We start from the raw sequence: 23,191 nt of genomic DNA, 5'->3' as shown, positions 1-23,191 counted from the left end.
ATACATGTCTCCAGCGTGCAGACACCTAGCTCCCATTGGGATCTAAATCTCAAACAAGTCAATTTTAGTCTGTATAAAGCTTATACAGGGTAAAATGATAAATGTTCACCCTCTATATCATTGCAAGAGAGATATACAAAACTCTTTCCTCCCTCCCCCCAGTAACAATTACTTACACTGAGTTTATAATTAAACAAAAGTGATTTTATTAAGTATAAAAAGTAGGATTTAAGTGGTTTTAAGTAGTAACAGACAGAACAAAATAATTCACAAAGCTAAATAAAACAAAACACGCAAGGCTAAGCTTAATACACTCAGAAATAAGTTTCAAATGTTAACATCTCACACCTGTTGTTACTTCAGGTAAAATCCTTCTCAGGTCCGATGCCTTTTCTGACCTGGGTTTAGTCTGTTCTCACCCACCTCTGTCGTTACAGTCCCTATGGAAAAGTACCACCTTCAAGATGGATTCCAGTATCAGGTGACATGGTCACATGTCACTGTAAGACGCCAGTGTGACGTTGCACCCCATAAGGCTTTATGGAAATATGCTTATGAATGTAAATATGACATGGTTGGAATATGTTTTATGCTACACATGCCATGTAACATATCCCTGCAAAGATTCTGATCTACTGAATACATTCCTCCTATTTGTATGCCTGTATCATTTTTGTATTCAAAGTTGTGAATATTGGTTATGTACTTGTTTAATTTTAAATAGCCAGAGTGAAGCAGCTGGTCAGCTTCCTGAGAAAAAAATTATTCCCAATAAGTGCCCCGTCAAGAAACATTTAAGCCAACAGTCAACTTGGAGACATCAATCCACATGTGAGCTTTCCCAGGCATGTGGCTTGCCTGGTAAGGAACTGAGTCATGCATGGATATGTGACTTGCCCATGTGATTCCAAAACTGCATCTTGGAGTTGGGATTCTACACAGGGGGAGGGAGGGGTGTCCACCCACAAGAGAAACTCTATTTAAACACGTTGGAGACCCTCCATTTTGTCCTTTGGGGCTGGAGAGGCTACCTGAAAGAAACTAGTACAAAGGACAGTAACTACAGGGGGTGTGCGTGACTGCTGGACCCAGACTAGAAGGAGACTAGTCTGTAAAAGGGACAAAGCTCTTAGGAGTATTTGTAACACTTTGTGAATAGTATCAGGTCAATCCAAATGGTATTGGTTTTGACCATAAATTATTAGTCCAGAAGAAATTTCACCCATTTCTAGACACCTTTAAGTAATTTCCCATCATTGGGACACAAAGCGACATTTGGAGAGGTGACCAACAAATAAAGTGTAATACCTTCACCTCAGTTTTTGTATCATATTAAAAAGACCTCTCGGGAGAGACAGCAATACAAACCAGCTGATGCTCTGGCCCTCTGTGTTACATTTCCACAAGGAAAGACACGGCAACAATATTAATTGCATGTGCTGTGCACACTTGTTGTCCTGGGAGCAAACATGCTCCAGGGATCAAATCTCAAAGTCATCAAACCCAAATTTAACCTCTGCCACCCAAGGAAGCAGCTACAGAGGTTTCAAGGGTAATGTTGGTGTGGTTAGGAAACAGGGAAAAATTAGTCTGATTTTAGGGTTCTGAGCAGGTACTGCTTACCTCCTTCTCAACTCAATGTAAGTGAAGGGAGGTACCACCAAGTCATGGGCAAACAAGTCAGTTTCAGAGCACTTCAGCCTTTAATTGAAATGACAGTGAGACATTCATGGGAGGGGAAGGAAGGAACTATCCTGAGAGGAGAAATTTCAACTTTTCTGAACATATTTACCTTTCAAAAGAAGGAAAGAGCTTTACCAAGGGAGGAAGAAGAGTGACTGGAAAAGGAGAGAAAAATAGCTTTAATAGGAAGGGAGAAAACTCCCCCATCTATTCAGGGAATGTCTATACTAAGGCCATTACATTGACTCAGCTATGGTGTGCAGCAGTGCCATAGTGTATATGCTTTTCAAATTGCTGGAAGGGGTTTTTCCATCGATATAGTTAATCCACATCTCCGAGAGGCAGTAGCTAGGTCAATGGAAGAATTACACTGAGGGTCAGTACAAGCTAACTGCCTCGAACATGGTATGAAATGTTTCTCAGTCCTGTGCGACAGAGCTTGGTTGATGTAATTTTTAAGCATAAAGCAGACGTCAGAGAAGCTACCGATAGAAAAGCCCATGGGAAATCTAGTCCTATCTGCCTGCCAGGGCAGCAGAATCCCCTTCATTTCTTTTTGTTCAGGCTAATTGGAAATATTCCAGCTGTCCCAGCTTCCCAGGAGAGATGATTCTGCATTCTGACCAAGCTCAGTGTCCAGCTGTGTGTGTGTAGTGGGGACTTTCTGTGTGTGTGTGTTTGGTGTGCAGTGGGCACTGTGTGCGTGTTTGGTGTGTAGTGTGCACTGTGTGTGTGTGTGTAATGGGCACTGTGTATTGTGTGTGTGTGTGTTTGGTGTGCCGTGGGCACTATGTGTGTGATGGGGGATACAGTGGAGCTGAATGTCAAGTGTAGGGAGGTGTGTGTCCCTTGCCCTGCCCAGTGCTCAGGCTGGTGTTCCCCCAGTGCAAGGCTCTTTGTGAGATCATAGGACTAGGAGGGACCTCGAGAGGTCATCTATTCCAGTCCCCTGCACTCATGGCAGGACCAAATATTATCTAGACCATCCCCGACAGGTGTATGTCTAACCTGCTCTTAAAAATCTCCAGTGGTGGAGATTCCACAACCTTCCTGGGCAAGTTATTCCAGTGCTTAGCCACTCTCACTGTTGGGATGTTTTTTCCTAATGTCCAGTCTAAACTGCCCTTGCTAAAATTGAAGTCCATCAGTTCTTGTCTTAACCTTCCCCCTTTCACCCATTGCTTTGCAATTTTATTGCTAAACTCTGTTTCACAGACTATAAATCTCGGGAAATAAATAAAATTAACAAAAGAATCAGGTGGGAGTTGGCATGCTTGGAGATATTTTGTAACAGCATCTGCAGAGATCTTCAGTGTTAACCATCAGTTTGGGGAATATCCTCCTTTTTGCAACCTGCCCTTGTTGCACCCCAAGGCCCCCTTCCTTAGGGAGTCGGTTGGGAAGGCAGATTAGCATTGTGTATTGCTAATGCTGTTGCTAGCATTGCAAACCTGTTTGGGGAGTGTTAAAGGTGTGTGAGTGGGGAGTGAAAGGTTTTTTTGCAGGTACAAAAGGCCGGGGGGTGGGGGGGGGAAGCCAAGAACGAGTTAATTTACCACTGCAACTAGCAAGCTACCAAAGGTCCATCTAGCCCAGTATCCAGTCTTCTGACAGTGGCCAATGCCACATGCCCAAGAGGGAATGAGCAGAACAGGGAATCATCAAGTGATCCATTCCCTGTCACTCATTCCCAGCTTCTGGTAAACAGAGGCTGGGGACACCATCCCTGCCCATCCTGGCTAATAGCCATTGAGGGACCTATCCTCCATGAATTTATTTAGCTCTTTTTTGAAACCTGTTATAGTCTTGGCCTTGACAACATCCTCTGACAAGAGGTTCCACAGGTTGGCTGTGCATTGTGTGAAAAATAATTCTTTTTTTGTTTGTTCTAAACTTGCTGCCTGTTAATTTCATTTGGTGGCCAGGGTAGTTCAGTAAGAGGAGAGACCATCATGCATCATGGGGGATGTAATCCAGCCTGGGAGCCTGGCCCATGAAGCGATTGGTGGTGTGTGATATCTGATGCACCCCCGTGGTATTTCCAAGCCAAAATGTTAAGTTTTCAGGCAAAAGCTTTCAGTCTCCACAAACAAACCCCTTTGTGGATTATCTCTATGCAATACCCAGCTTGTGGGGAAGAGAGGGGGGGGGAGAGTGGTGATGACCACAATGTTCTGTTGCATCTGCAGCCATGGATCAACGCATGGGCCCATCCCTGTGGTGACCTCACCCTTTCATGTCAATCGAACACTACTGTCAGTCAGCACCACACCTTTGGTGTTACTGGGATAGTTTCTAGGTTGATGGCTGTGACATACCAGGGTCCAATCCAGACTAATCAGCTATGTCACACCTGCCTGCAACCTTGCAAAGCCTTGCTGAAGTGGCTTGCACCTGGGCCACTCACAAACAGCCATCTAGCAGGCAAATCACACCCTAAGCATGTGTGTGTAACTGCAGCCTGGCCAGGAATAGTTTGGTTACACTCAGGCTCTCACCATCCTTGCTTATACTGCAGGGTGGCCCAAACACTACTCCAGGTCCCAGCCCAGAGACCCTAAAAACAGCAGCCACACATTACTGTGTCCCCTTAACTAAACTGCTTTCAGCTCCCTTGGGCTACTGCCACATAGCCCCAGCCCTGACTCATGCTTCACCTTTACCTCAGGGCAAATATACGTTCAGGCCTATCAGCCAGCCAGGAGCCCCGTCTCACTCCCCCAGTCCCTGCCAGTTCTGAGCTGTGCATGGTGCTGTAGGTTCCTTTAGCCAGCCAGGAGTTCAATGGAGCTACAGTGATTGACACCAGTGAGGGATCTTCTATGAAGGTTTGTCAATTTAGACCTCCTGACAAGTGATTTCCATTAAATTTTAGCATTTGTTTGGGGAGTGGCATTGGAAGCCATTCAGGCCAGATCTTTGCTCTCTGGTATAGTTTTGACTTTTCAGAGTACTCCCATTGAGTCATAAGTAGCAAGCAGCACTAGGTTTAGTGGGGGTGCTAAGTGTTTTGTAGGATAAAGACCTTATTTGCAAGCTCTATGAAGTAGTGATCTCTCTGCAAACCCCAAAGCCATGTGTTATTGTCCTGCAGGGTGTGTAAAAACTTAATGAGTCAGTCTACTCCGAGTTTTTAACTTGGTGACACACACAATGTGAAACCAGGATAACTTTGCCTGTTTCCACAGGGCTCTGTTGCACTTGCACTGCATGGGTCATAAACACTCATTTAAAATACCCATCATCAACCACCTGATGTTTTACTTCCCTTCATATTTTCAGTGTTGTCACTTATTTGTTTGTGGCTTTGTTTTGCTATCTGTGTTGCTTTATTATTTACTTTTACTGTTCTCTGTGTATGAAGTATTAATCAAATTAAGTGTTGACATTCCAGAGAAATCGTATAATGCCAAGTGAATGCCTTTTACTCTCCTTTCCAGTATCAGAAAATATTGTATTAATATTTGCAGAGAAAGAATTTCTTTTTGACTCATACATTTATTTAGCATCTTAAAGCTGAGCGTTGTGTGCAGATAATATGCATGCACGGGGGATAGTTTTGTGAACTGCAGAAGTCCGCACAATGCTAGCGTTTTGGCAGATGCTTCATTTTTTGAGAGCAGCTTTCCCTGAGGATTTAAGTGGTCTGTGGTAGGAATAGGTTATTTAATTAGGCCTCTGATGCATATTTTTATGCTTTCTCTTAATGACCATGATGACTTTGTTTTATTTATATAGCTGTTTTCAGTACGCCACATTTTGCTGTGTTTACTTGCTTGAGAAGTTAGAAAGGATGTTAAAATACACGTACTCCAAGGCAGTGTTAATTTTTTATTATTGTATTTCATATTAAATAAGCATTTTAAGCAGTGCACCTTGTAAATTATCCCTTGTTTTAATATTCTTTCTTCTTCTTCCTCCATATCTATGAAATTTTAAAAATGTATATTATATCTAGATTTAATATGCACAATTAATGACCTTGATATTGTTGCTGAACGTAACATTCAATCTGAACATGGATGAAAAAAATTAGAGGGAACATTGGTCATTTCCAGCTTTAGAGAGAAGCACCAAATTAACAATGGAGGGTAGATGGCTGTGGTCTCCTCCTGAGCTCCTCTGGTCATCATGTGGTCTCCATCAAGCACAATGCATGAACCTATCCTTCCTACTTTGGGGAGTAACCTAGCAAGGGAAGGGCATAGAATACCATGGTGATTGGTGTGTGATAATTTGGAGAACTCTTACATGTGTTACAGGTTTTACATATTACCTATTGGGGTCGGGACAATGAGTTGATTCTGAAAAAATTAGTATGTTTCAGGTGTATCTAATTTTCTGTTCTTTTGATTCCAGAGTTGTTGCTCAGGCTAGTTAAAGTTTTTTCTTAAAGTTTTTTAATTGGAAATTGGATTTTCAATTGAACTATTTTTTTTCCATGAAATTATCTTTTTTCGGGAAAAAATAAGCTTTCCATCAAAAAGACCAAACTCCCCTCCTCCCCAGACCACGGCTGCAGGACTCTGGTGATTTTCCAGAGCAGTTGAGCAAGAGGAGAGACCATCATGCATCATGGGGGATGTAGTCCAGCCTGGGAGCCTGGCCCATGGAAGAGATTGGTGGTGTGTGGTATCTTATGCACCCTCATGGTATTTCCAAGCCAAAATGCTTTCAATCTCCACAAACAAATCACCTTTGTGGATCATCTCTATGCAGTACCCGGCTTGCACTGAAAAGAGCAGGATGAAATCTACCCCTAACCTCATACTCTTTAACTCTGGTAGAAGTTGCATCATTTAATAACACAGTAGAAAAGAGTGGGACTAATTAATCCCCAGGGCACCAATTACACCAAGGTGGCTTTGGTTCACTGAACCCATTAATTAGGTGTTGTGTCTCTCTGAGCTCAGGTATTCCCAGTTGCTTCTGGAATCATGTCCCATAGATCACAAATCTCAACTATAAAACTTCCCGAATGCTCCAAACTGGCAGACTCTGACCATGGGGAAATGCCAACGCATCTGTCTCTCTCTTCTCAGCAGGTACATACGATTCTCCAGTATCAAAGTCACACACACACACATACAGACACCATGGGGATCAGCAGGTATTGAATTCATGATCTCCAGCAGTGAAAGCCTCAGTCCCAACTCCTACCCCTTTAGCTAAAGGAGCGACCTCCATGGTTGGAAAAAATAGGCAATTACATAGTCACTGAAGCCAGTGCTTTCCACGATGTCCCTGGGTTTTCATACAGGCTAAAGTAAAGGCCCAAAAGCTTAATTAGCACAGGACCCCAACCCGACATGCCAAACCAGAGAGCTCCCCTTGCCCAAAGAGGGTAGAAAGATTGACACTCCTTTTCTCTCACCCCTTCTTTAGCTAACAAAATAATCTCTCCAGACTGAGATGGTTTTCACCCTGATTGTCTTACAGCAGAATCACAATCACTGTTTGCTGCTCAGATTAGTGAACAGGAGTGTACCTGTGTGGAGCATGATTAACCTGCGTGTCGTATTTATTTAGTGCGTATTTTATCGAACAACAGAAATGACCAGCTGTGAACATCTGCCTTTGTGGACTAAGCCCTTTCCTGAACAGGTACTGAAGTCCATTGAGAAACTGATCTCCATTTATCTTCACTTACTTCATTACAGAGAAGGGACAGGTTTTCTGCACCGTCCACCTGCCCACAGCTCTGTAGCTGCCTGATCTCTGTTCAGAGGAGATGGAAAAGGGAAATCACTCGGCGGCGACTGAGTTCATTCTCTCAGGACTGACAGATCGTCCAGAGCTGCAGGTTCCCCTCTTTGGGGTGTTCCTACTGATTTATGGTATCACCCTTGTAGGGAATGGGGGGATGATCTTGTTAATCACGATTGATCCCCGACTCCACACCCCCATGTACTTTTTCCTCAGTAATTTGTCTTTCTGTGACCTCTGCTATTCCACGATAACTTCCCCTAAGATGCTGCTGAATTTCTTAGCCGAAAGGAAAAGCATTTCTTACACTGCCTGCGCTGTGCAACTGTATCTCTTTTACGCCTTTTCAGATTTTGAGTGCCTCTTGCTGGCTGTGATGGCATATGACCGTTATGTGGCCATCTGTAACCCGCTGCTCTACACGGTCACCATGTCCAGGAAACTTTGTAAACAGCTGGTGGCTGCGGTGTACGCTGTGGGATTGGTGGATTCAATGATATATGCGTGTTTTACATTTCGGCTGTCGTTCTGCAGCTCCAACATCATCAATCATTTCTTCTGTGATATCCCCCCACTGCTGGCGCTCTCCTGTTCTGACACCCGCATCAATGAGATTGTGATGTTTATTTTAGCGTGCTGCATTATAGTGAGCAGCCTTGTAACTATCCTCCTCTCCTATGTCTATATCACCTCCACCATCCTGCAGATCCGCTCCACCGAGGGGAGGCACAAAGCCTTCTCCACCTGCAGTTTTCACTTGACTGCTGTGGTCCTGCTTTTTGGCACCCTCCTCTTCATGTATTTACGTCCCACCTCCAGCTATTTCATGGACACAGACAAAGTGGCCTCAGTGTTTTATACACTGGTGATCCCTATGCTGAACCCCCTCATCTACAGCCTGAGGAACACGGAGGTGAAGGACGCCCTGAGGAGAGCAATGAATAAACTCCTAACCAATTCCTGAATCTGTTTAACTCTTTACTGTTTTAGTGATGGGGAATGGAAACAGGTGAATTCAATTCCCAATCCATTGTAATGTAATTTTGCAGAGTCGGTGGTAGTATTGTTCATTATTGTATTGTTATTATTATTAATTTCTTTGTATTCCAACAAGGTCTGCCGGCCCCAACTGAGATCGGGGACAAATCACAGGAAGCATCAGAGGTCCAGAAAGAGAGAATGATTTATGAGCTGGTGGCTAGGGTCATCCACCTAGAGGGTGAGATGCTCAACTTCCAATGGTTATTGAATTAGTTATCCACAGTAGAACAACTTTGAAAGAGATTGAAAGGAACCCTGACTGGAAGAGCACATCACTCAGGGGCATATCCACGTGCATAGTGTGATAGGTTTGGTCACAGATACCCCTATTGGAACTGTCACCTTTTCTGCTGAAATTACCTCTGAGCCCATTTTCCCTGCCAGCTTGGGACGCCAGAACCCTGCCTTGTTGAGCCACACATGCTAGCCTGCTGCAACACACACCCAGGGTCTGGGACCCAGCCGGAAAGCTGCAGGTCTAGACTGAAATGAGCTCAGCAAGATACCTGTCTCCAGAGCATAGATACCCAGCTCCCAGTGGGATCTAAACCCCAAACAAATCCATTTTACTCTGTATAAAGTTTATACAGTATAAAATGATAAATCTTCACCCTCTATATCACTGCAAGAGAGCTATGCACAACTGTTTGCCCTCCCAGGTAACAGTTATTTATAAATAAACAAAAGTGATTTTATTAAGTATAAAAAGTTGGATTTTAGTGATTTTAGGTAGTAACAAAGTAAGTCACAAAGCTAAATAAAACAAAAGACGGAAGGGTAGGCTTAATATACCCAGAAATCAGTTACAAATGTTAACTTATCACTCCAGTTACTTCAGGTAAAATCCTTCTCATGTCCCATTCCTTTTGTGACCTGGGTCGAGCCTGTTCTTCCCCACCCCTGTGGTTACAGTCCTTTCATTTCCAGGTGCTTGCAGGTATCTCTGTGGGGTGGGGAGGTCGTCTCTTAAGCCAACTGAAGACACTCATTGTTTGCCTTCCTCACTTTATATAGAACACCCCTACAGAGGAAAACCTTTGTTTGAAATTCCACTCCCCTCTGGAAAAGTACCAGCTTCAAGATGGATTCCAGTATCAGATGATATTGTTACATGTCAATGTAAGATGCCAGTGTGAGGTTGCACCCCATAAGGCTTTATGAAAATATGTTTATGAATGTAAATATGACATGACTGGAATATGTTTTATACTACACATGCCATGTAACATATCCCTGCAAAGGTTCTGATCTACTGAATACATTCCTCCCACTTGTTTGCCTGTATCATTTTTGTAATCAAATTTATTAATATTGGATATGTACTTTTTAATTTTAAATACCCTCAGTGCAGCAGTTGGTCAGCTTCCTGAGAAAGGACTATTCTCAGTAAGTGCCCCGTCAAGAAACACTTAAGCCAACAGTGAACTTGGAGACATCAATCCACATGTGAGCTTTCCCAGGAATGTGGCTAGGCTGGTAAGGAATTCAATCATGCATGGATATGTGACTTGCCCATGTGACTCCAAAACTGCATCTTGAAGCTGGGATTCTACACAGGGGGAGGGAGGGGTGTCCACCCACAAGAGAAACTCTATTTAAACCCTTTGGAGACTTTCCATTTTGTCTTCAGCTGGTTCAAGAAATATTCTTTGGGGCTGGAGAGGCTACTTGAAAGAAACTAGTACAAAGGACAGTAACTACAGGGGGTGTGCGTGATTGCTGGACACAGACTAGAAGGAGACTAGTCTGTAAAAGGGACAAAGCTATTCGGAGCATTTGTACCACTTTGTGAATATTATCAGATCAATCCAAACGGTATTGGTTTTGACAATAAATTATTAGTCCAGAAGAAATTCACCCATTTCTAGACATCTTTGAGTAATTTCCCATCATTGGGACACAAAGCGACATTTGGAGAGGTGACCAACAAATAAAGTGTAATACATTCACCTCAGTTTTGTATCATATTAAAAAGACCTCACGGGAGAGCCAGAGATCCAGACCAGTGGATACTCTGGCCCTCTGTGTTCCATTTCCACAAAGAAAGACACGGCAACAACATTAATTGCATGTGCTGTGCTCACCTGTTGTCCTGGGAGCAAACATGCTCCAGGAATCAAATCTCAAAGTCATCAAAGCAAATTTAACCTCTGCCACCCAAGGAAGCAGCTACCGAGGAATTAAAGGCAACGTTTTTATGGTTAGCAAACAGGGAAATGTTTGACCCTTAGTCTGATTTTAGGGTACTGAGCAAGTACTGCTTCCGTCCTTCTCAACTCAATGTAAGTGAAGGGAGAGAAAAAAAAGAGGTGTCAGCAAGTCATGGGATAACAAGTTAGTTTCAGAGCATTTCAGCCTTCAATTGAAAGGACAGTGAGCCATTCATGGGAGGGGAAGGAAGGAATTACTGTGAGAGGAGAAATTTCAAATTTTCTGAACATATTTACCTATCAAAAGAAGGACAGAGCTTTAACAAGGGAGGGAGAAGAGTGACTGGAAAAGGAGAGAAAAATAGCTTTAATAGGGAGGGGGAAAACTCACCCATCAATTCAGGGAATGTCTATACTAAGGTCATTACAGCTTTGGTGTGCAGGAGTGCCGTATTGTAGATGTTTTCCACAATGATGGAAAGGTTTTTCCTTAGATGTAGTTAATCCACATCTCTGAGAGGCAGTAACTTGGTCAATGGAAGAATTATGCTGAGGGTCAGTGCAAGCTAACTGCCTCGCACAGGGTGTGAAATGTTTTCCTGCCCTGTGTGACAGAGCTCTATTGATCTAATTTTTAAGCATAAACCAGGCCTCAGAGAAGCGGTCGATGGAAAAGATCAGTTGGGAAATCTAGTCCTATCTCCCTGCCAGGGCAGCAGAATCCCCTTCGGGTCTTTTTTGTTCAGGCTGATTGGAAATATTCCAGCTGTCTCAGCTTCCCAGTAGAGATTATTCTGCATTATTCTGCATTCTGGCCGAGCTCAGTGTCAGGCTGTGTGTGTGTGTATTGGGCACTTTGTGTGTGTGTGTTTGTTATGTAGTTGGCACTGTGTGTGTGTAGTGGGCACTATGTCTGTGTATGTGTGTTTGGTGTACATTGAGCATATGTGTGTGCATGTGGTGTGGGGTAGAGTGGAGCTGAATGTCTAGTGTAGGCAGGTGCATGTCCCTTGCCATCCCCACTGCTCAGGCTGGCATCCCCCCTCCTCCCAGTGCAGGGCTCCTCGTCAGATCATAGAATCATAGGACTGGAAGGGACCTCGAGAGGTCGTCTAATCCAGTCCCCTGCACTCATGGCAGTTTGAAGTATTATCTAGAGCATCACTGACAGGTGTTTGTCTAACTTGCTCTTAAAAATCTCCAGTGGTGGAGATTCCACAACCTTCCTGGACAAATTATTAGAGTACTTAGCCATCTTCACTGTTGGGATGTTTTTCCTATTGTCCAACCTAAACCATCCTTACTGCAATTGAAGTCCATCAGTTCTTGTCCTATCCTTCCTCCCATCCCCCATTGTTTTGCAATTTTATTCCTAAACTCTGTGTGATGAGTTGGGTCACAGAAACTCCTTTGGGACTGCCACCAGATGTGCCTAGACTACCTCTGAGCCCGTTTTCTCTGCCAGCTTCGGTCTTTAGTACTTTACCTTGTTTGAGCTAGACCGCTTGCCTGCTGCAAACACAGAGCCAAGTCTGAAACTCGTCCCCCGCAAGCTGCAGGCTAAACTGAAAACAGCTTATGAATGGCTCCTGTCTCCAGCACTCAGATGCCCAGCTCCCAGTCAGGTCCAAACCCCAAATAAATCCATTTTACCCTGTATAAAGCTTATACAGGCTAAACTCATAAATTGTTCGCCCTCTGTAACACTGATAGAGAGAGATGCACAGCTGTTCCCCCCCCCAGGTATTAATACATACTCTGGGTTAATTAATAAGTAAAAAGTGATTTTATTAAATACAAAAAGTAGGATTTAAGTGGTTCCTAGTAATAACAGACAGAACAAAGTGAATTATTAAACAAAATTATAGTAAACCACATAAGTCTTAGCCTAATACAGTAAAAACTACATGCAGGTAAATTTCACCCTCAGAGATGTTCCAATAAGCCTGTTTTACAGACTAGACTTCCTTCTAGTCTGGGTCCAGCAATCACTCACACTCCTTTAATTATTGTCCTTTGTTCCAGTATCTTTCAGGCATCTCCTTGGGGTGGAGAAGGTATCTTTTGTGCCAGCTGAAGATAAAATGGAGGGTTTCCCCCAGAGGCTTATATAGTCTCTCTCCTGTGGGTGGAAATCCCTTCCCCACTCCTATGCAGAATCCATCTCCAAGATGGAGTTTTGGAGTCACATGGGGAAGTCACATGCATGACTCTGTTCCTTACAGGCTGACACCAAATTCCCAGGAAAGCTCAGATGTGGATTGGCTTCTCTCAAAGTTCATTGTTCGCTTAAGTGTCTCTTGATTGGGCACTTACAGGGAATAGTTTTTTCTCAAGAACCTGACCAACTGCTTCACTGAGGCTACTTAAAATCAAATAAGTCCATAGCCAATATTCATAACTTTGAATACAGGAATGATACATGAATTCAAATAGGATGACTATATCCAGTAAATCATAACCTTTGTCGAGATATGTTACATGGCATATCTATCATAAAACATATTGCAGTTATGTCATATTTACACTCATAAGCCAATTTCAATAAAACATTATGGGGTGCAATGTCACACTCTGTTTCATGGACTATAAATTATAGGAAATAAATAAAATTAACAAAAGAATCAGGATGGAGCGGGCATGCTCGGAGATATTTTGTTGTAGCATCTGCAGAGTTGTTGCAGAGATTATCTTTGTTAACCACCAGTTTAGGGAATATCCTACTTTTTGGAGTCTGCCCTGACCTTGGCATTCGCAGGGAGGACTGCCCTAGGCTCCTCTGGGTCACAGGAGGCAGAGAAGCCAGGAGGAGGAGTTATGAGTGTGACACTGTAGTCTATATGATTTTATAAAAATATGCTAAGGAGTGAATATAATGTAAGTGGAATATTCTTCATGCAAAAGGTCTCTTGTAAGGTATCATTACAAAGTTTATAATCTACTGAGTATGGTCATCCTATTTGTATAAATGTACCGATCTTGTATCTGAAACCAGAAATATGAAATTTAACTTTGAGGGCCTATTGTAATTTTGCAAAGTGTGGGCCATTAATGGTGGTTTGGAATCTTGATGACTCCCATTAAGCAGGACAATTGTCTGCAGATTACTCTATTTTATTTGTAAGTCTCCCTGTATACCTGTCTGCTGGCAAGTGGGTAATAAAGTCTTGCAGTGACATGTGATCATGTCACCTGAACTGGAATCCATCTTTAACCTGGTGCTTTTCCATTGAGAAGGAGGGGGTGGGAACCCAGAGGGACAAAGGATTCCCACCTTGTGCAAGAGACATATAAGGGGTTGGGACAGGGAAAGAGGAGAGGAGCCATCACGAGGACTCCCCTAGCTACGACCTGAGCTGGAACAAGAGCTGTACCAGGGGAAAGAATTGTGCCCAGGCCTGGAAGGTGTCCAGTCTGAGGAAAAAACTTACTGAAGTATCCCTGAGGGTGAGATTATCTTTATTCACTTTGATTAGACATAGATTTGTGTGTTTTAATTTATTTTGCTTGGTGATTTACTTTGTTCTGTCTGTTATTACTTGGAACTGCTTAAATCCTACTTTCTGTATTTAATAAAATCACTTTTTACATAGTTAGCTTTATACAGGGTAAAACAGTTTTGTTTGGGTTTAGACCCCGTTGCGAGTTGAGCATCTCAGGCCTGGTCTACACTAGGGGGCGGGGTCGATGTAAGATACGCAACTTCAGCTACGGGAATAGCATAGCTGATGATGAAGTATCTTATTTCGACTTACCTCCCGTCCTCACGGGGTGGGATCGACCGCCGCGGCTCCCCCTGTCGACTCCACTACCACCGCTCACCCTGGTGGAGTTCCGGAGTCGACGGGAGCGCGTTCGGGGATCGATATATCGTGTCTAGATGAGATGAGATATATCGATCCCCGATAAACCGATAGCTACCCGCCGATCCAGCGCGTAGTGTATACATTACCTCAGTGTTAAAGACAAGAACACTTCTGTTAGCTGCTTTCAGGTAAACCTGCAGCTTTGAGGCAAGTAATTCAGACCCTGGGTCTTTGTTGGAGCAAATGGGACTGTCTGGCTCAGCAAGACAGGGTGCTGGGGCCCCGCGTTGGCAGGGAAAGGAGGAGCAGAGGTAGTCTTGTCACATCAGGGGGGTCCTGTAATCTAACCCATCACAATGAGCATGACTCCTAGAGGAAGTAGGGACATAGTGTTTCCTGAGCAGAGACCTGCAGTGACAAACTTGGAGGTTCTGAATACAGAGATTGCTGGCTGTTGGTTGTTTCTGCTGGTGTTCAGAGAAGCAGGACTTTATGTACATTCTTTGTAATCCCTCCTCCACAGATTATACCATGGAATAGGGCTGACTTGGATCATCACTTTTTCCTCCTAATACAAGCAACCCTGTAATGCCTCACAGGTTGGCACCACTTAGGAGAAGGGGGCACCAACTTGCCCTGAAACACAGATAATACCAGACAAGCCTGAACACCCATGGGGGATAATTTCTGCTACCACAGTGCAGAAAGGAAGAGTCTTCACTGGGCCTGCCATGGATCTACTTGTGAGGAGGTGATGACAACAATGTTCTTGTGCATCTCCAGCCATGGATCAATGCATGGGCCCATCCCTGTGGTGACTTCACCCTTTCATGTCAATTGGACACTACTGTCAGTCAGCACCACACCTTTGGTGTTACTGGTATAGTTTCTAGGTTGGTGGCTGCGACATACCAGGGTTCAACCCAGACTAATCAGCAGCTGTGTCACACCTTCCTGCAACCTTGTAATGCCTTGCTGAAGTGTCTTCCACCTGGGCCACTCACAAACAACCGTCTAGCAGGCAAACCACACCCTGAGCATGTGTGTGTAATTGCAGCTGGGCCAGGAATAGTTGGTTATACTGCAAGGTGACCCCAACACACACCCCAGTCTTCGATTTCCCTCCCAAAATGTACATCCTGTGCTGCCCAGTCCTCTCCTGGACAATACAAGTTACACTGTCCATTATTTCTTTAGTAGCATTAATATGCATGCAACGTAGTTTCTCAGACACTTCTATTTAAACACACTGCATTAGTTGAAACAATAAAACAAAGTTTATTGACTACAAAGATAGATTTTAAGTGAGTGGAAATAAGGAGGCATAGAAGTCGGACATGGTTACAAGAAAAATAAAGCTACAATGCAACTTGTGCTTAACATCAAACGATGTGAAATTCCTAGCAAAAGTTTCCTCCCCACATGCTTTCAGCAGTCTTATTGACCAAACATCTTAAGTCAGGACCCCTCCCCTAGTCCAATGGTTGCTTCCTTTATCCCTTCAGATGCAGTGAATCAAAGGGCAAAGAGAGAGAGAGGGGGGGTGCCTTTGGATGTCTGCCCCGTCTGTTTATAGTCCTACCCCTCTCTGAGAAACATTTCCAACTGGTTACCAGAAGATAAAATGTCTGTGTAGAATGATGTTCCCTGCTGCTTTTTCCTTACCTTTTTGGGCTTCCTTGTTTCCCTTCCTGCTTGAAGATTCTGGTTACTGTTTAGATACAAAATTAAGCAGAGCACACATTTCTTTGTTTAAGACAGACCAGTTTTCCAGTCTCAGTTTGGAACAGGTATGAATAACACAATGCAGTGAAATCATAACTTCACATACATTATAAAAAGATGTATTACTGTTTGCGATGAGATCATGACTATTTCTAGTTGACTCACAGATTCATTTAGCGTCTTAAAGCTGAGCTCGGTGTGCAGATAATAGGTATGCAAGAGGGATAGTTTTGTGAACTGCTGAAGTCCGTAGCATGCTGTGGTCTCCTCCTGAACTCCTCTGGTCATCATGTGGGCTCCATCAAGCAAAATGAGTGAACCTAACTTTCCTACTTTGGGGAGTAACCTAGCAAAGGAAGGATCTAGGATACCATGGTGACTGGCATGCTATATATAGCTAGATAATCTGAGTACTCCTACATGTCTTACATTCCATCTATTGGTGCTGGGACAATGAGGTGATTCTGAAACCAGGAAGGACAGAGAAGATATCAGCTACAACTGCAAACATTTGGTACTTTTCACCTGTATCTAACTTTCTGTTTCTTTGATTCCAAATTTGTTGCTCAGGCTGGTTGAAAATTTTTCTTGAGACTTTTTTTGATGGGGAATTGGAATTTCCATGAAATTATTTTTCCTAGGAAATTATCACCTTTCCATCAAAATACTAAACTCTCCTCCTCCCTAAACCGTGTCTGTGGGACTCTGGTGAAGTTCCAGGGCAGTTCAGCAAGAGGAGAGACCATCATGTAATCCACCCTGGGAACCTGGCCCATGGAAGAGATTGGTGGTGTGTAAAAATGAGGCACTTCAGTGGTATTTCCAAGTGGAAATATTAAGTTTTAGCAAGAAGATTTCAGTCTCCACACACAAAAAAAACAAACAAAAAGATCCTTTGTTGATCAGCTCTACACAGTACCCAGCTTGCACTGACAAGAGCAGGATGAAATATACCACTAACCTCTTACTCTGTAACTCTGGTAGAAATTGCATCATTTAATAGCACAGTAAGAAAGAGGGGTCAAATTAATCCCCAGGGCACCAATTACACCATGGTGGCTTTGGGTCACTGAACACATGAATTAGGTTTTATGGCTCTCTGAGCTTAAGTATTCCCAGTTGTTTCTGGAATGATGTCCCATAGATCACACAGCTCAGTATAAAATTTCCTGCATGCTCCAAACTGGCAGTTTCTATTGATGGGGAAATGCCACCTCATCTCTCTCTCTCTCTCTCTCTTCTCAGCAGGTACGTGCTATTATCCTGAATTACAGTCACACACACATGCAGACACCATGATGATCAGCAGGTATTGAATGGAAGACCTCCAGCACTAAAAGCCTCAGCCATAACTCCTACCCCTTCAGCTAAAGGAGCGACCTCCTTGCTTGGAAAATATAGGCAATTACATAGTCACTGAAGTCAGTGCTTTCCATTGTGTCTCTGGGTTTTCATACCGGCTAAAATAAATCCCAAAAAGCTTAATTAGCAGAGTAAGCAACTTTACCCCAAACCGACATGCCAAGCCACAGAGCTCCCCTTGCCCAAAGAGGATAGAAAGATTGACACTCCATTCCTCTCACCCCTTCTTTACCAAACAAATAATCTCTCCAGACTGAGATGGTTTTCATCCTGATTCTCTTACAGCAGATTGACAAGTCCCTGTTTGCTGCTCAGATTAGTGAAAAGGAGTGTCCCTGTGTGGGTCATGATTAACCTCCATGTCACTGTATTTATGCAGTGTGTATTTTATTAAACAACTGGAATGACCAGCTGTGAACATCTGTCTCTGTGGACTAAGCCCTTCCCAGAGTGGGTACTGATGTCCATTAAGAAACTGATCTCCATTTATCTTCACTTACTTCATTACAGAAAAGGGACAGGTTTGCTGCACCATCCACCTGCCCACAGCTCTGTAGCTTCCTGATCTCTGTTCAGAGGAGATGGAAAAGGGAAATCACTCGGAGGCGACTGAGTTCATTCTCTCAGGACTGACAGATCGTCCGGAGCTGCAGGTTCCCCTCTTTGGGGTGTTCCTACTGATTTATGGTATCACCCTTGTAGGGAATGGGGGGATGATCTTTTTAATCATGATTGATCCCCGACTCCACACCCCCATGTACTTTTTCCTCAGTAATTTATCTTTCTGTGACCTCTGCTTTTCCTCAATAATTTCCCCTAAGTTGCTGCTGAATTTCTTAGCACAGAGGAAAAGCATTTCTTACACTGCCTGCGCTGTGCAAATGAATCTCTCTGTTATTTTTACAGATGTTGAGTGCCTCTTGCTAGCTGTGATGGCATATGACCGTTATGTGGCCATCTGTAACCCGCTGCTCTATAAGGTCACCATGTCCAGGCAGCTTTGTAAAAGGCTGGTGGTCGGGGTTTACACTGTGGGGCTGGTGGAGTCAGTGATACAAACATGTTTTACATTTCAGCTGTCATTCTGCAGCTCCAACATCATCAATCATTTCTTCTGTGACATCCCACCACTGTTGGTGCTCTCCTGTTCTGACACCCGCATCAATGAGATTGTGATCTTTGCTTTCACATGCTGCATTACAGTGAGCAGTTTTGTCAGTATCCTCCTCTCCTATGTTTATATCATCTCCACCATCCTGCAGATCCGCTCTGCTGAGGGGCGGCGCAAATCCTTCTCCACCTGCTCTTTCCACTTGACTGCTGTGGTCCTGCTTTTTGGCACCCTCCTCTTCATGTATTTACGTCCCACCTCCAGCTATTCCATGGACACAGACAAAGTGGCCTCAGTGTTTTACATGGTTGTGATCCCCATGTTGAACCCCCTCATCTACAGCCTGAGGAACACAGAGGTGAAGGATGCCCTGAGGAGAGCAATGAATAAACCCCGAACCAAATTTTGAATCTGTTTAACTCTGTACTGATTTCGTGACGGGGAGCAGAAACAGGTGAATTCAATTTCCAGCCCATTGCAATGTATTTTCACAGACCCCATGGTTGTATTCTTGTTATTATTAATTTGTTTGTATTCCAACAAGGTCTGCAGGCCCCAACTGAGATCAGTGGACAAAACACTGGAAGCATCACAAGCCAGAGAGAATGATTCTATAGGCTGGTGGACTAGACGGTGAGATGCTCAACTTCATGTCTTTGTTCCAATGGTTATTTAATTAGTTAGCCACAGTAGAACAAAGATTGAGAGCATCCCAGACTGGAATAGCACATCACTCAGGGGCTGGGATGCTTTCTGGAAATGCAGGAAACCCAAATGCATAGTGTGACATGTTCGGTTACCTGATGTGCTGAAATTACCTCTGAGCCCGTTTTCCCTGCCAGCCTGGGCCTCCAGAACCCTGCCGTGTTGAGCCAGACACGCTAGCCTGCTGCAACACAGACCCAGGGTCTGGGCCCCAGCCTGAAAGCTGCAGATCTAGACTGAAATGAGCTCAGTAAGATACATGTCTCCAGGACGCAAACACCCAGCTCCCAATGGGATCTAAACCCCAAATAAATCCGTTTTAATCTGTATACAGCTTATACAGGGTAACATGATAAATGTTCGCCCTCTATATCACTGCAAGAGAGCTATGCACAGCTGTTTGCGCCTCCCCCCACCCCAGGTAATAATTACTTACACTGAGTTTATAAATAAACAAAAGTACATAAGAACTTAAGAAGGGCCGTACCGGGTCAGACCAAAGGTCCATCTAGCCCAGTATCTGTCTACCAACAGTAGCCAATGCCAGGTGCCCCAGAGGGAGTGAACCTAACAGGCAATGATCAAGTGATCTCTCTCCTGCCATCCATCTCCATCCTCTGACGAACAGAGGCTAGGGACACCATTCTTAAAAAAGTAATTTTATTAAGTATAAAAAGTAAGATTTAAATGGTTTTAAGTAATAACAGACAGAACAAAGTCACAAAACAAAATAAAACAAAACATGCAAGGCTAAGCTTAATACAGTCAGAAATTTGTTATAAATGTTAACTTCTCACTCCAGTTGGTACTTCAGGTAAAATCCTTCTCAGGTCTGATGCCTTTTCTGACCTTGGCACAGCCTGTTCTCCCCCAGCCCTGTGGTTACAGTCCTTTTGTTTCCAGGTATTTCTGTGGGGTGGGGAGCCTGTCTCTTAAGCCAGCTTGAGACACTCATTGTTTCATAGAATATCAGGGTTGGAAGGGACCTCAGGAGGTTATCTAGTCTGCTCAAAGCAGGGCCAATCCCCAGACAGATTTTTGTCCCAGATTCCTAAATGGCCCCCTCAAAGATTGAACTCACAATCCTAGTTTTAGCAGGCCAATGCTCAAACCACTGAGCTATCCCTCCCCCCAGGTTATGTAGAACTTCCTGAAGGCAGAAATTGGTAGGCAGACTGTATTGATAAGCCTAGGCACTGGCACGGGCAACAGAGGTGAAAAGAAAAAAGGGTTTTTGTCAGTCCTGAATCAAGCACGGGCAACATAGAATTTTAGAGTGATTAGAAATACCAACCAGCTGATTTGGAAGAGAAATTGGCAAAATATTTGTTGATTTATAAACCTTCAACCCCAATAAAAAAGGATTCGGCTGCACTCTGGCTATTGTGGGAAACCTGTAATGAGGTGTTCCTCCAGCTGGCAAACGGCCGAGCAGAAGATACTACACTGTGTGAAAAGCTCGGAGCGAGTGAGCAAGACGCAGACAAATGGAAGTATGGACTACAGGGGTCCACGGCCAATTGGACATGCTTAAGGACACCCTACAGGAACTAAAAGTGAGGGAAAAGGGATTACTGGAACAGGTAGAGGAAAAAGATAAAATATCAAGAGAAAACCAAGTCCTACAGGGCATGGTGAAGAAATTAAAGCTAGAACAGGGCAGAGCACCTGCAAGCATAACCGCTGTGAATCAATTATCAAGCAGCTTAAGCAGAAGCTAGGCTTTGCAACCCGCCAGGTTGCAGCAGTCGCAGCAGGAGAATGGGATCAAACCTTGCCCAGAGGAAACCCGGACTGGGAGGAGGAAATATAGAACCTCAGGGAAACTTGGGAGAGGAATATATGGGATAATGTGCAGGAATGTAGGCATGATGAGCTCACTCCCATAGCCCTGGTAGCAGCGATCCAACGCACCACCGAAATGTCTCCCGTAGATGGTGAGGGTAGCATGATCGTTACCACAGTTCCAGTATCGGCCACCGATTTAAAGGCGATGGCTGGACATTTGGGGACCCAGAAGTGAGACGCCTTTTCTAGTTGGTGTACCAACACATTTTTACTTGCAGCAAGGGAAGGGCTAACTGCCTTGTAAGTCCATTGACTCATGGGGGTATGTGCGGCCCCGGAAATTAGAGCCACTCTGGATAGATTGGTTGTTACTGAGGACGTCGGTATCCTGGGTCTAATGGCAACATTTGGGGAACAGATAGGCAGGTGTAACTTTATAGCACAAGTTGTAGCCTCCGTCCAGGAGCCTAATGAAGACCCCGAGAATTATTCAACTGGACGGGCTCTGATGCAAGTAATGGCTGGTCTGGTAACACTTGACGGTGCCACCCCCATAGATGAGCTACCATTTAGCATCCAGTCCTTAAGGGATTGCGCTGCCTCTTTGGCCTCCTATTACTCTGGTAAACTTGCATTTTGGCAGAATAACTAGCCAGCTAACCTAGAGGAGCTAAGGGGACTGGTCCAACAAATAACCACTCACTCTGGACCACAACCCACTACAGTAACGCCTCACTTAATGTTGTAGTTATGTTCCTGGAAAATGCGACTTTAAGTGAAACGATGTTAAGAGAATCCAATTTCCCCATAAGAATGAATGTAAATGGGGGGGTTAGGTTCCAGAGAAATTTTTTTTGCCACTATATTATAGTACTATAGTTGGGAGGTGCCCCCGCCTTATCCCACACAGACACAGCCACTGGCACTGGAGACAATGAGGCAGGCCAGGAGGCTGAAGGTGCTGTAGGCTAGGAGAAGCACATTGCACAACAGCAGCGGCAGCTTCCCCTACTCTGCAAGCGCCAGGGGCAGAGGGGCTCAACCCTCGGCCTGCCCATTCCACCCCTTCCCCCAAGCCGCCACCCTTAACCTGCTTCTTCTTCCCCCCTTCCCCTTTACTCCGCACGCAGAGTCCTCACTCCTCCCGCTTCCCGAACGCCACAAGCCAGCTGATTGCCGCAGGCAGGAGGCAGGGGGGGGGAGGCACGCTGCATCCTCGCTCTTCCCCCCTCCCTCCTGCCCGTGGTAATCAGCTGGTTTGCGGCATTGAGGAGGGAGGGGGTTGTCTGCACACTGAGTCCTCGCTCCTCCCCCCTCCCTCCTGAACGCCACAAGCCAGCTGATTGCCGCAGACAGGAGGCAGGAGGAGGAGGGGGAAAGCACTTATCCGCGGGGTATGCCAGCGGGCGGGAGGCGCTGGGGTGGGTGTAGAGGAGCTGATGGGGGGCTGCCAGCTGTGGACAAAGCAGGCAGCCAAACGACGTTATAGCGAAGCATTGCACAACTTTCAATGGAGCATGTTCTGTAATTGAGCAGGGACATACGATCGAAACAACATTAAATGAAAGGCTGTTAAGTGGGGAGTTACTGTACTAGCAAAAGGAGGAGAAAGGCCAATTGCAGCATTATCAGCCTGGCAAAATGAGGAATGGCGCCAGAAATTCCCCTTGGTCTGGACTCAAAAGAAAACAGGCTGTGGTAAAATCAATGCCTGTGTAAAAATTGTTGCGGACTTAGTGCCTCCCCAAAAACAATATTTTTATCCAAAGGAGGTGGAGGCCCAATTGGTACAAACTATCCAGGAGCTGGAAGAGGAGGGAGGAATCAGAAAAACAAAGTCACCCTTCTACTCCCCTGTATGGCCGGTACTAAAAACAGAGGGCTAGTCCTGGCGCCTAACAACGGCCTACAGGAGGATGAACACAGGTACAATACCTATGGCTCCTATTGTGGCGGACATGACACAGGTTATACAAAAGGTCCAAGCCACATCGAAATATTTTTCAGTAATTGATTTATCCAATTGTTTCTTTGCTATTCCCCTAAACCTCAACTCACAGGATCCTTTTGCCTTTACAATAAAAGAACAGCAGTGGACTTTTTGTCGATTGCCC

The 23,191-nt window shown here is 44.5% G+C and overlaps 2 protein-coding genes across 2 annotated transcripts; both read left to right on the top strand.

Annotated features, from left to right (window-relative positions):
- The first annotated feature begins 7,408 nt into the window (after positions 1 to 7,408).
- LOC123369474 (olfactory receptor 5W2-like) lies at positions 7,409 to 8,353 on the top strand. Its single transcript, XM_045015096.1, has one exon. It carries the CDS (start codon positions 7,415 to 7,417, stop codon positions 8,351 to 8,353), a length of 939 nt encoding a protein of 312 aa, XP_044871031.1. The 5' UTR covers positions 7,409 to 7,414.
- A 9,701-nt stretch (positions 8,354 to 18,054) lies between these two features.
- Positions 18,055 to 18,993, top strand: LOC123369215 (olfactory receptor 1019-like). Its single transcript, XM_045014571.1, has one exon. The coding sequence runs from the start codon at positions 18,055 to 18,057 to the stop codon at positions 18,991 to 18,993; it is 939 nt and encodes a 312-aa protein (XP_044870506.1).
- Positions 18,994 to 23,191: the final 4,198 nt, after the last annotated feature.

This window comes from Mauremys mutica, chromosome 4, assembly GCF_020497125.1.
Source record: "Mauremys mutica isolate MM-2020 ecotype Southern chromosome 4, ASM2049712v1, whole genome shotgun sequence".
Taxonomy (NCBI): Eukaryota; Metazoa; Chordata; order Testudines; family Geoemydidae; genus Mauremys; species Mauremys mutica.
Note: the sequence above shows the minus strand (reverse complement) of the source record. Positions and strands in the feature narration are given on the sequence as shown.

Excerpts from the sequence above, each read along its gene's own strand:
- LOC123369474 (XM_045015096.1), top strand. The coding sequence starts at position 7,415 with ATGGAAAAGGGAAATCACTCGGCGGCGACTGAGTTCATTCTCTCAGGA.
- LOC123369215 (XM_045014571.1), top strand. The coding sequence starts at position 18,055 with ATGGAAAAGGGAAATCACTCGGAGGCGACTGAGTTCATTCTCTCAGGA.